The sequence below is a fragment of the Impatiens glandulifera genome, chromosome 7 (genome assembly GCF_907164915.1).
Source record: "Impatiens glandulifera chromosome 7, dImpGla2.1, whole genome shotgun sequence".
NCBI lineage: Eukaryota > Viridiplantae > Streptophyta > Magnoliopsida > Ericales > Balsaminaceae > Impatiens > Impatiens glandulifera.
This window is the reverse complement of record NC_061868.1, coordinates 31,227,224-31,240,827: the sequence shown is the minus strand read 5'-3', so window position 1 is coordinate 31,240,827 and position 13,604 is coordinate 31,227,224. Positions and strand designations below refer to the sequence as shown.

At 32.6% G+C, this 13,604-nt stretch overlaps 1 protein-coding gene across 1 annotated transcript; it reads right to left on the bottom strand.

Annotated features, from left to right (window-relative positions):
• Positions 1-7,110: 7,110 nt before the first annotated feature.
• On the bottom strand, positions 7,111-12,798 carry LOC124944953 (calcium-dependent protein kinase 1-like). Its single transcript, XM_047485300.1, has 8 exons — positions 11,366-12,798; positions 10,814-10,957; positions 10,525-10,677; positions 9,907-10,022; positions 9,614-9,781; positions 9,177-9,401; positions 8,969-9,096; positions 7,111-7,454 (listed from the first exon to the last, which is right to left on the bottom strand). The coding sequence occupies exons 1-7, from the start codon at positions 12,159-12,161 to the stop codon at positions 8,974-8,976; spliced, it is 1,725 nt and encodes a 574-aa protein (XP_047341256.1). The 5' UTR covers positions 12,162-12,798; the 3' UTR covers positions 7,111-7,454; positions 8,969-8,973.
• Positions 12,799-13,604: the final 806 nt, after the last annotated feature.

Genomic DNA, 13,604 nt, shown 5'->3' with positions numbered 1-13,604 from the left:
TCAGAGTAGGACACGAATTTTGAATGAAGGTATGTTGTTCTAATAAGTTGATTACTTTTAAAATATTTAACAACCAAAGGTGGACATTCTTCAACTTGATTGAAAATGGTTTCCTCCGTAGGGAATCTCCCAAAATTGAGGCATGTGACCAATGCAAACTCCTTCATCCCGAAGCACATCTCTTCTCCATTCACGAGGAACTTCATCTCCATAGAATTTGAGATGCACTTCCTGAGGAGCATTTGGTGTATAATCGTTCCTGAGAACCGCGGTAACAGGTATCCTTTGAATAAGAATCTAAATTGGGTTTGCTCTACCCTTTCCATTAGATTCATTGAAGCAAACTTGGAGGCAATTTTTTCGATATTGGTTTTCCATGAGACCCTCCCAGCAAACTCAAGAATTATAGTGGACTTCATATACAAAACAAGGAACAACATTGGAGTAAGCAAATCCAGAAAATTATAATTACCTAAACTATTTCAAATAAGGTCTAAGTTGCCCAGTTTTACTGCACATCATTTTTGTTGTCAGTTTGGCACCATAAATATAATTTATTATCACTTCATGTGCATATAATGTTTAGAATAAAATATGATTTTTTTCCTAAAAAATGAAGTATGAAGATGAAACTACATGTTATAAGACAAATTCTTGTCATCTTGAGCAAGAGAAAAGTAAGATTACAAAAAGATTCTTAAACGAAGACCCCATATTACCACCAAAAAGCTCACCGCAATCTGAAAGACAGGAATTGTTTTGATATGTAAGGTAACCAAAATCATGTTACAACTAGTTGTCTTATTAGTTTTTAATAATCCAAATTGAGAAATGCTTGCAAATTGACAGTTCTAAATACATTAATATAAAAAACATAATATAACAACTCAAGCAACATCCAAGAATACATGAAAATGTCATTTCTTAACAAGAACATAACAAATATCATTTCAAGTTTGTTAAGAATACTGATATACGAGAACATAACAAATGACGTTTCTCGTTTGTTAAGAACACTAATATACGAGAAACGGCACAATGTTCATGAAAGAATAAACGAGAAATGCATGCATGCAAAATAAGAACACTGATATAATAATCGTCATATACCCTAAAAGCATATTAACGCATAAACGAATATAAGATACATGAACCCTAAAAGCTAAATACATCAATATCCATCAATATAAACGGCAGAATATACATCGAAGAGAAAATTACAAATTAAATCAAACCCTAAACCTAAACCCTAAGCCATAAATTCACCTAAATATATCGAAGAGACGGACGTACGGATGACAAACGATGATGTTGAACGAGGTTGATCGATGATGTTGAACGAAGTTGGAATGGAAAGTCGACAGTTGTAAAGACGAAGTTTTGGAAGTCGGTGTGGGAGAGAGTCGATAGATATTTGTGAATCGATTTTGTTTTAAATTAGGGCAAAAAAAATTATATATACGATAAAAGACGAGAAATGTTATTCATGCATTTTCATCTAAAACACGTGAGTTGATTAACGCGTTTTAGATGAAACGCGTGAATGGCATTTCCCGTAAATGGAAAGTCGAGAAATGTCATTCACGCATTTTCATCTAAAACGCGTTAATCAACTCACGCTTTTTAGATGAAAATGCGTGAATGACATTTCTCGTAATTGAGCGGTAAATCAGGTTCGCAAGGGGTATTACAAACATTTTACAAGACAAAAAGACCCATTTTGTAAACATTATCAAGCGCGGGCCTTTTTTGGAATTAAGGCTATTAGTAGGGCCATTTCATCAAATTTCCTTAGAGAGAAGATGTTAATTAATAGTTAAGAGAAAGAGAGGGTTAATTAATGAGTTTAGAGAGAGAGAGGTGGTTAATTAATGGGTTAAGAAAGAGTGTGAGTTAATTAATGGATTAATTAATAATGTGGAGGAAATGTGGATAGTTTAGAAAAATGAATAAAAATGTGGGGAGTTTGGGGAAAAGTTTTGTTTTATATTTTTGTTATTTTCTTTTTTCTTTTTTGACCCTAGTCTATTAGGCCAGTTCGAAAGAATTTGTTAAGTTTTAACTATAATAGAATCTACTAGGAAAAAATATATTGTTAGATTCCCAAGAATATTACCATATTAATGAAAGAGCATTAGCTCATCTTTGTTTCCTATTCTCTCACCTCATCTGTCTCCCCTCCGTCTTCATCTCTTCCTACGAGATAGACCCTCCGTCTTCATCTCTTTCTACGAGATAGAGTTTCTCTTCTCATATTATTTCTATAACATGTCACGAAGTTACATGGTAGTTGAGGACCACACTCAGAAGTTGATCCAAACACCAAGCTCCTATGGGAGCCTTAACTCACATGCGAAAGTCGAGTTGAAGCTTAACTCCATGCGGAAGTCTCGACACGAAAGTTGAGGTTCTCTCTACAACCAGGGGAAAACAAATAGGGAAAATGTGTTATTTAAAAAAATGAGACGAAGTTGTTTCATGTGTTGTTTCTTTCATAACCCTAAGGTATATGGGGTTAAAAGAAATTAAAACAAATAATTTATGATAAACATTGTATATATTTTATCCCAAAAATTATTTATTAAAACCCAAAAATATACAAAAATATACAAAAATAAAATAAATAGAAAAAATAAATTATATATCTATTTAATTATTTTGTAGGTTAAAAATGGAGTCAAAAGGAATTGAAAAAAAATCGATTTCAAACAAGCTCCAAGGCTGAAAAATGGTTGGGATATGTTGTAGCAGAAATCAAGAGAAATTAGTGCAGCATACCGCACAGTCATCGAATGAGCATTGTAATTTCATCCATTGCAAAGGAGTCAGTCGCGTCGCCCGCTGCAATGGAAAAGACACACGTTTATGAAGAAATGGAACAACTAACGTGGGCCTCAGCGCTGTTAGCCCAGACGCAACGGAACACCCAGGCGCAATAGAACACCCAGGCGCAATAGAACGCTGACAGAATGCGGACGAATGCCTAGGTGTTCGCATTTCAGCCCAAAACGACGTTGTTTCCCTCTAGTTTGTCTTCTTCCTCGTGACGATCAACAATCATCATCGGCAAAAACTTTTCATTTTTCAAAAGTGAAATTCAGTCGGTACTTAATCAAAACGGCTGATTCGAAAGCTGAAATGATCTCCCTAATATGGTGATCATTTCAACTAGATGAAGAGCAAACAAAGGTCATTAATGGAGTTTTGACTGAAATTCGATTCACTTGATCGATCAACCGACCTTGTGAAGCTATAAATAGCCCCCCTAGGCAAACCGAAGGGAAAGATCACAACCCAAACTCTCAATCAATCCCATACAGAATCCGCCATTAAAATTTTCAAACTTTTCTTAAAAATTTTGAAACTTTGTATAAGGCTATAATGCTCGGATTTGGACATTCACAAAGTTTCTAAAAGAGTTCGGGAGGGTTCTCCAACTTAGAGTAAGCTTCCAATCATGTTGTAATTCAATTTATGAATTCAAATTAAAAATCTTACATTTTAGTTTGACCAATTTTATATACTCTTTGATTGTTCAACTTTTTTATAGGAAAATAATCATAAGATCCTTTATAAGCTTTCTATCAAAACTAATCTGAATCAATTTATCTAAATCAAAAGTACTCAAATTTAATTTTGAAAATTTTCAAAATCGGGTTTCTGTTATTGAGTTATAGCTCAAGAACAACGACCCAAAAACTTTTCTAACACGTTTCTAAGGATGTTAGGAGTATATCCAAACTCATTCTAGGCAATTTCGATCATGTTTGATCAAAATCTAATTTATTTATAAAAATGAAAATTTCAGTTCTTCAATTTGTCAAAACGAACCGTTGGTGTTTATATTTTGGTTTCATTCGATCCTATAAGGTATAAGGAAGTTATTGGCAAGCTCCTTACACTTTATCGTACATTAAAAATCAAAAACATGTGTTTTACTTTTAAACTATTTGATTTGAATGGAACATAATCTCGGTCGAATGATACATCCTGACGATGTTAAAAGTGATCATTGGGACTAGATGAATCTCCCCATGCCTATGGATCAAATGATTAGAGCCCTAGATGGAATAATCAAATATGTAGTTTAATGTTCTTGACGCCGACCGAGAGTTCGACCTAAGTTTGTTTTCCAACCGAGAAAATCGGACCCTCCCTTGCACCTAACCGAGGAATCACACCCGACTAAGGAATCACACCCAATCGAGTATTCCTAGCCTAGGACCAAGAGCTTCCCACACCTTAACCAATGATTTCTAGCCCAAGACCGTAAGCTCTCTTGCACCCGACCGAGAAATCTCGCACCGATGATTCCTAGCCTAAGAATGAGTGCTCCCTACACCTCAACCAAGGATTTCTAGCCCCGACCGAGAATTATCTAGCCCATGATTGAGGGTTTCTCGCACCTCGACCGAGAGTTCCTCACATCCGACCAAGAGGTTTCGGCATAAGACCGAGGGGTTTTAGTCTGAGATCAAGGCACCATCGACCGAGAGGACCGGTCCTAGGGCATGTTTGGTTGGGATTTTAAATTTTCAAAAATTATTTTTTTTTAATTTGAAGCCCCAAATCATTTTCTTAAAATCCCCAAAAAAAAATAGAAAAACTTCAAAATATGTTCACAAAAATTATTTTGATAAGGGTCTGTTAGGAATTTATTTTTAATCTTAATGCTTGAAATTGATATTATTCAAATACTTTCATCAAAAATTGTTGACATCAATTGCAGGTACCAACATTTAAATATTATTCTACAATTTTAAATTCAAGAAAAATATGTGCATGTCTAGGACTTGAATAATAATTGGTTTAATAAAACGTAATAAAACCAGTTTTTAAAAGTCAATATTTTATAAAGTAGAGACCGTTTTTAACGGGTACAGAATATATAGTGCGAAAATCCTTAAATATTTTATTGATTTTAAATTAAAAATTAATTATCGATTCTTTTATTAAATAAATAATCTTTTAAATTAATTATTTTTAATAAATTAAAAAAATAAATTTGTCTTAATGGTTATATGATCTGATTATCCTAAATTCATAATATTATTTAAATTTGATCAAAAATTAATTATTCTTGTAATTAATTTTAAAATCAATAAGACATATTTCTATAAATCTTTTAAAATAAAATTTTATTAAAAAAATTTCAACACGCAAATCGATGTTGAAAATTTTCAAACCTCAAGTTTTACCGGGATAATGAATTTCGAGTTACAGTGATTTATAGCCAAACCTAGTAAAAAAATCCCAAAGTGGCATATCGAGGTCTCCGATAGAGAATTTGAAAAGTGAAATCCTCACACTGCTCTTTTGAACACTTAACACGATAATTCGAATTGGATTTAGGATTAAGGTTATATGTTGAGATTGGTAATAAATCCCCCTCTGAGTTTTGTTTTAGGTGTAGAAAAAATTTGGGCTAGAAATTTAGTTTTACAAGGAAAAAATAGTTTTGAATTTTATTAGCTTGAGGGTTTGGATATACGAATTTAGCCTAACCTTGTTCTTCACTCGAGTATTTCTTTGTCTTTGATTTGGAACTTAAATGATGATGGTGTAATCTCTTTGTTGGATTCGTTTACATATTCTTGGTTTGATTCTCGTTTGAAGCTTCTCTATTTGATTGTTGTTTGTTCATGAAATATTGGTTCTATTTGAAAGGTGTTTCGGATTATACTAGGGGAGTAAGATGGATTAGTAAACGGACGTTTACTAAGACGTGGAACGATATGTTCCCCATAAAATGTCCAAACTTTGAATATAAGAACGGTTGATCATCGACCGAGAAAGCCAATAGCAAGGTTCACGACGAATATGTAAATTTGTATGTTATGTTTTAATTGGTTCTATCGATTGATAAATGTGATATGAGTTGACTCATGCAAGTTCGTGGGTTGACTCATATATGAGTTAACCAGGAAAAAAATTAAAATGAACAGTTTAATTACTTAAAATAAATAATAAAATGATAAATAATGGATTGGGCTTAGATTTTGGTTGGTCCATTTAATTTGGATTTCGAAATTCGGTCAGCCGTTATTAAAAAAAACTAGAAATAAATAATCAAAAATTGAGGGGCTGGACGTTGGGCCCTTCTTTGAATCTGACCAGCCCATTCCTAAATACCTAATCACCTAACTATCCTTTTTTAAATAAAAACATTATACGTAAAAAAAAAAAAAAACTAATAAAAGTCCACCTACTTTTTAAAAAGAAAAATAATAACATTGGGTCTTTTGGATATTTGTACTCGATCTTAAAAATATTAATAAATATATACATAAAATCCTTTTATAAACAAATAAAAAATTTTATTTTATAAACAAATAAAATAAATTCTTTTATAAATGATTTTTTGTAAATAAATAAAATAAATTCTTTTATTTATAAATTCTTTTTTTAAATAAAAAAAACTTTTATATATTCTATTCTTTTTATAAAAAAATTCTTTTATAGACAAATAAAATAATTTTTACATAAAATAAATGAATTTTATTTCGGATCAATCTTTTGATGACCTAAAATAAAATATAATGAAGACATAATTTCAACTATCAAATTCAAATACTAGATACATGCATTCGAGTTAGATTAATTCATTCGACTTATTTCATTATAAATTGTCCAAATGAATGTTAGAGTTAAATAAATTCTATACCATATACTAGACACAAGACACATGTTATGAACTGATTGTAACAAAACTAAACATGTGATATAATTGAATTTTCTATCTCGGTACCATGTCAGGATCCCAAAAAAATAAATAAGAATAACATATAAATAAGATATTTTCTAAAATAGCAAATAATTGATAATAGAGAGTCATTCTCCGACACTCTGAGTGTAATCCAATCCAAACCTAATCATAATCTCTTATATTTAGCGTCCACTACATCATTTTTTCCACCAAATGACGACTCTTTTTCACCAAATGACAACTCTTATGAAGTCAAAGTTAGCCTAGTCGAACCCTATTTTGATTTTTCATCTCATTTGACGAGACAACTCGAAAAGTGTCAAATCTCATCCCACTATTAAGAGATTCGAGAAAAAAAAGGGAAACTACACCCTAGGCGCGCAATTTTTAAGCATTACAAAATCTATAACAAAAGCCACAATTTATCACCAAATAAAATGTATACTTTTACAATAATAAGGGCTTCTCAAACCCAAACATAAAATTTGAGTATATGTTCATATGTAATCACCCAACTCGCTCAAACAAAAGTTCCAATAGAAATAGTAAGATAAACCTGAATATATAGACCAACAAAAAGAACCATGAAAATTTTTGAGAGAAATAAGAGCCCTAATCTAGTTAAATCCGTGGTTATATACTTTAACAATAAGATTTCATCCATGGCTATGGCCGTCTTTAACCATGCATCAACTTGGTTGCCCTGCATAGCCTTCAACATCACCAGAACGTTTCCACACTTCCCCCTCTTTACATGGAAGAAATAAAGAGAGATTATTTAATCAGGCAATATACTAACAAACATATACTTGTGAAAGAAACCATCATATCTCTGTTGATCTATATGTTCCATAACACAATAACAAACATATATTATTGCCTGAACATTCTTTTTCTCCTTGTGTTGAAAAAGAGAAGCAAATTTCAAAAAACTCATTCATCGATCTTCTTCCACATATCCATCGCAAAATGGCACCATAAAGATGATCTAGCTATTTGTCATATGGAGAACTTCTTGTATAACCTCTTTTTCTCATTTAAAGCTTAGTAAATCGCAAATGGGAAATTTTTAAAGGTATAATGGGAATTTATTTATAACTTTTAAAGCTTACAATGATAACTTTTTAATATTGAGATCATCTCTTAATCTTTTCTACCCTACTTGCAACACATCATGGTATAGCTCACCCAAAGAAATATTTCACAGCCAAATTGCTATTCTTCTACCATTCCCTAATTAATATGAAATCACATTTTCTAGTTTTAATATTCTTCTCAAAACTTTAACCATTGGTCCATGGACCTGTGGACCATTTTTCATTTTCCGAAAACAAATTTTGACTCATAACAATCTTCCAAAATAATCATCTCTCATTCCAAGTAAGCAGTTGTCGCGTTATCATAATCCAAACAAAATCAAGAAAAGTGATACATTAATTATTAAGTTTTAAATATATTTTATTATCTCCTATTAGTTAAGAAGCTCTATTTATTAGGTTTGTTATTATTTCCTATTAGTTAGGTTCTATTAATTAGTTTTTCAAATACTTGTCAATTAGGTAACTTTTCTACTACTATTATAAATTCATAAACAACTCTGTAAACATTATCAATTCAATAAATCATATAAGTTTAATATTACTCTTCTTCAAGAACTCAATCAAATAATTCTTATTTATTTGTATATCATCAATTCTAAAATTAACTCTCCCAAACATCTTAATAACCATTTTGTCACTAATGCCTTATTCAATACTTTAAGATCAATAATCCCCGACAATCAACTGGCCACTTTACTTTCTTCCAAACCACATGACACTCTGTCACGAGTAGATCAAGAGGTGTAAGGGAAGGCTAGTAAGCAAGGCATGTAGAGGATTATATCCTTGTTATTATATCAAGCCCTATATAAAGGAATAGAGTCTTATGCTAAAGGAATGATATGAATGATCTTTATTTCTTAAGTTAAAAAACAATTATGAGTTTAGATAAATCTACACATGAAAATAATCCCCATATTCACACTTATATCAGGAGTGAGCTACTTATGGGTTAATTCAATCCAAAATTGATTTATTGGATGGATTAAATAAATTGAATTACAATCCAAATCCAAACTATTTTTTCATCAAACAATATTTTTTTTTAAAACTCAATAAAAGTCCAAAATAACCAAACATCAAATAAGCTTTAAGTTGATGAAAGAACATATCAAGATATTTTGAAAGTATTAAAAGGAGATAGAGAATATGACCTCCTTACCAATGTTATAGTTTTAATGCATCTCTGAACGCAATGCTGAAGCTGTTCTCCAGTCCTTTCTTTCCACCACCAACCGGGTTTCCCTTTTGCATCATGGCAACAAACTCATTGTAATCAATGCGTCCGTCCTGAAGATGTTTTGAGTCAATTTAGGTATGTTCTTGACAGTTTCTTATAGAGACTCTCTCATTTGCAAATGAACACTTACATTGTCCTGATCGACATCTTGGATCATTTCTTCCAATCGGACATCTGTTACACCGAACTCCTCACAGGCTTGTTGTAGCTCATCTGCTGTGATATAACCGCTTCCATCCTTGTCAAAATAATTGAAAGCTGCAAAAAGGTTATCTTCCTTTTCTATCTTGGTCAAGTGCAATGTTGCAGCAATGAACTCCCCATAGTCAATTGTTCCACTGTTATCAACATCAGCCTGCAAATTTTATTTTCCAAGCTTTCAGTTAGGGAAGAATTAATCAGATAAGAGAACACCAACAACATTCCCATTCTCTTTTTCGTTATATTTATTATGAGAAACACAGAAAGGCTCCCATATATGCTGATTTTCTGCTTTCTTTTTCGGGTAATTGTCAATATTACAGTTATTTAATCCAACTAAGTAATTGGCTTTAATTCAATACTCACAGCTTGCATTAGATCATAAATTTCGGACTCCTTAAGGTTGGCACCAACTCTTTTCATCCCAGCTTTAAGCTCTTCAAAGGTGATTTGGCCACTGTTGTCTGTGTCTATCATTTTGAACATTTCTTTCAGACCAGCAATCTCATCTTCAGATAGGTTCTCTGCAATCACCTTAAACAAAAAAACAAAAAACTATTCTTACATTTTTTTCACAAAATTAATGTTACAATATTTTCAGACAAAAATGCTATTTTGGTGAAATGGTACAAATTTATTTGACAATTTCAGACACTTACTCTAAGGGCCATCTTCTTGAGCTTGTTCAATGCGGAAAATTGTTTCAAGCGACTTAAAACAGCCGAATCAAGAGGCTTGTCAGGAGCCACACCATCGATTTGAACCCATGGGTGGCCTGCAGAGGAAACCAGTGTCAGGCACAACAATTGCAGAAAATGTATTTTGACTAGATAGAAAATAAAATTAGATTTATTTTGTTGTTTTTTGAATTAGTTGGTTTTAACTACTTAAATAATAATACAATGCCTCAGGAGCTAATCAGATTATTTTGAGTCTCAATTTCCGGGTGATAGTAGAAAATTTTCAAGAAAAGGAACATCACCCATTCTCTCATAGGTTATTTAAGATTTATTTTGAGTTTATTTTAAAAAAAACTTGTTTATCACATCAAATCAATTAATTCATTAACTAAAATACCTTTACTTTACTTTTATTAAATTTAAATTTAAATATTAAAAGACATTTTAGTCATTCTTCTTTAAAGAAAGAATCCCCATATAATCTACTTTTTTTTTTATCAAATAAGATTTTTTTGAAATAACCTATAAAATTCCTAACAAAACCCAAGATCAAACAAACTCATGGTGTTAAGTGACATATATTCAACAAATACTCACATAAAACTTCATGTGCAGTTAGACGACGTTTTGGATCTCGGACAAGCATTTTCTTCACTAAATCTTTGGCATCTTCAGAAATACTTGGCCAAGGATCTGTTGAGAAGTCGAGATCCCCATGCAGGACCTCATCGAATATTCCTTGCTCATTTTCTACAAAATTCAAGAATAAAATAGGAAGAAACCGATCAAGAATTTCAGAAATCTGAATCTATTGTTCAAGAATAAGATTTTTTTATCAAATATTTTGAGTGATTAAAATATAAATTATTAAATTTGAGAATCTCACCAGCCCAAAAAGGCGGCACACCACTTAATAAGATGTAAACTATAACTCCAGCACTCCAAACATCTGATTTAGAACCATAACGCTTTCTCAATACCTCAGGAGCAACATAGTAGGGACTTCCAACAACATCACTAAATACTTCGCCTGAAAATATTGGATGAATAAATCTTAAACTTCATCTATTTTCAATTAAAGGACAGAAGGAACCTAATGTTCAAGAATGATATCACTGAACTTATAGTGAGATTGGCATGCATAGATTATCATAATCTAATGCCAGGATTCCATTTCTTTTTTAATCAGAAAATATGTTAAGGTGTCATCTCATGTGAGAACCAAAACAAGTTCAAGAAAGCAGTTCATAGTTCATGTCTTACTACGGTATCAAGAAGAGAAAAAAATTGACACTTAATCCAATCCGATGGGATAACAACCCAATAAACAGGTACCTGATTAGTATTAAAACCGAGACATCACATCTGACATGTTAAGCATTTTGGACAATCTCACAAAAACCATTTGGAGCAAATCTGAAGAAGAGAACATGCATACCTGGCTTAAAGAAAATCGACAAACCAAAGTCGATTGTTTTGAGAAGCGAGTCTTCTTTCTGATCGACAAACAAGAAATTTTCAGGTTTAAGATCTCGATGCATAACCCCAAGAGAATGACAAGCTTCCACAACTCCAACTATAGTTCTAGTAAGTTCGGCAGCCTTTCTTTCTGTGTAATGCCCTCGTTTTATAATCCTATCAAAAAGCTCACCTCCAGCACATATCTCCATAACGAGATGAACAGCCACAGCATCCTCATATGCTCCTTTGATCGCTATCACATTGGGATTTCCTGATAAATGATGCATTATTTGAATTTCTCTCCTCACATCCTCCACATCCTCGTCAGTCAACAATTTTCTCTTGGCAATAGACTTGCAGGCATATTCTTTTCCTGTGGCCTTCTCCACACAAAGGAAAGTTGTCCCAAATTGACCCTGCCCGAGCTTCTTCCCAATTTTGTAGAATTCCTTCAGATTGCCGGTTTTCTTTAGCAATACTGAATCAGTCTTAAGACCTGCACTACCCACCCTCTTCATTATCTGTGGAGGCTTCTTGGGATTTGAAGGTTGCTCTTGTTTTGGTTCTTCTTTTGGCATTGTCATCTGCTCAGGTGGTTTTTGAACTGGTGTGGGCGAATCAGATTCTTTCATGGAATTCACTTTTTCTTGCGCACCTTCCTCGTTGGTGTTGGGAACAGCATCATCAGGGATCCGGCTTCTCCAAACTGCGTCTGAAACCGACTGGAAAAAGCCTCGCCTTGAAATGCTTGGTCCAACACAATTGTTCCCCATTGTAAACAACAAAACTTACTTATCCCCTTATTATAACTTGATAGAATTTAAATGATGATCAAATCTTTTGATCAATAGAGCAATAGCATTCTCAGGTCAAACCAATTAAATCCAACTCTAAATTGATCAAACACAAGAGCCGGAAAAAGTCAACCAATGAGAAACACGTCCAGGACACGACATTCAAGTAAATAAATGAACTAGAATTGACAACAATAGCAATAGATCAAATCTAAAATACAAATTGAGAGGAAAAACTCAGAACGCAAGTCAACCCAATAGTTAACAGATGATCAACTGCAAACTGGTTCTACTATAGAAAAAAAAACAAATGAACAATGAATCATCGTAAGGGAATAAAAACGGGATCTTGAAGAGAAGAAGCGAGATTGAGAAGATGGGTCAAACTGATTCTGGGTTTTCACAAGCTGGGTTTAAAGTGGCGGTAGAAGACGAAATGTGAGAAGGCCAAAATTGATGAGAGTTCCGTTAAGTAATAATACAATTAAAAGGATGGCTGTCCAACTTGTATATTGGGATCTTTCACACAAGAACGCGGCTTCTTAGGAATTTCCAAAACCACAGTTTCCTCGCGACGCTGTCCACGATTGAGCCTCAATTGCCGTCTTTGCTGACTCAAAACCTCTGTGGGCGGTTTATTCGGGTCTGCATTCCACCTAATTAAATTTCCTATGGGAAGATATTTAAATTTGTTTAGCATAATTTTTTTTTTTCATTCTTATAATACTTTTAAATCCAAAACTTAAAAAAGTGACTAACAATATAATGAAATAGTATTCAGAAGTTAATAAAAAGAAATGATTAGGTGAGGAAATTTGGTGAAGGAATTTGGCGAGAGAATGACTTGGCATAATCTTATTCGTTGAAAAAATCAAATAATTTCTCTCTTTCCTCCCACTTTTACATTTTCCAACCAATGAAAGTGATGACAAGTCATTCCCTCACCAAATTCCTTCACTCTATCACTCCTCTTAAAAAAAAATATTTCACTTTCAAAATGAAATGTTGAAAAATAAAATGTTCAAGTAGATTTGTTAGAATGCACTACTACTTTAAGTTTAAGTATCATATAAACTTAGTAAAATAGATTTGGTGAAGTTGTCATCTTCAACAAAATAAATATAACAATAGTCAAATCAATTTAATTGGAGAAAAAACAATGAATAAAGGGTTGAGCTTTTAAATCATTACATCATATTCACATATTCTATAAAAATCAATGGTTGAAAGGTGTCATCAATCAAGACCATTCTAGATGTGAGTAATCTGAGTATTGCATTGTTGTAAACATTGTACAAACATTATTTATCTAGTGAATTGTAGGATTATTACACAATTTCTTCATGAATAGCCAAGCACCATGCCTTAGAAAAGTGGATGCATGAATTATCTATGAATCATTGTAGCAGAAAAGCTATGTCA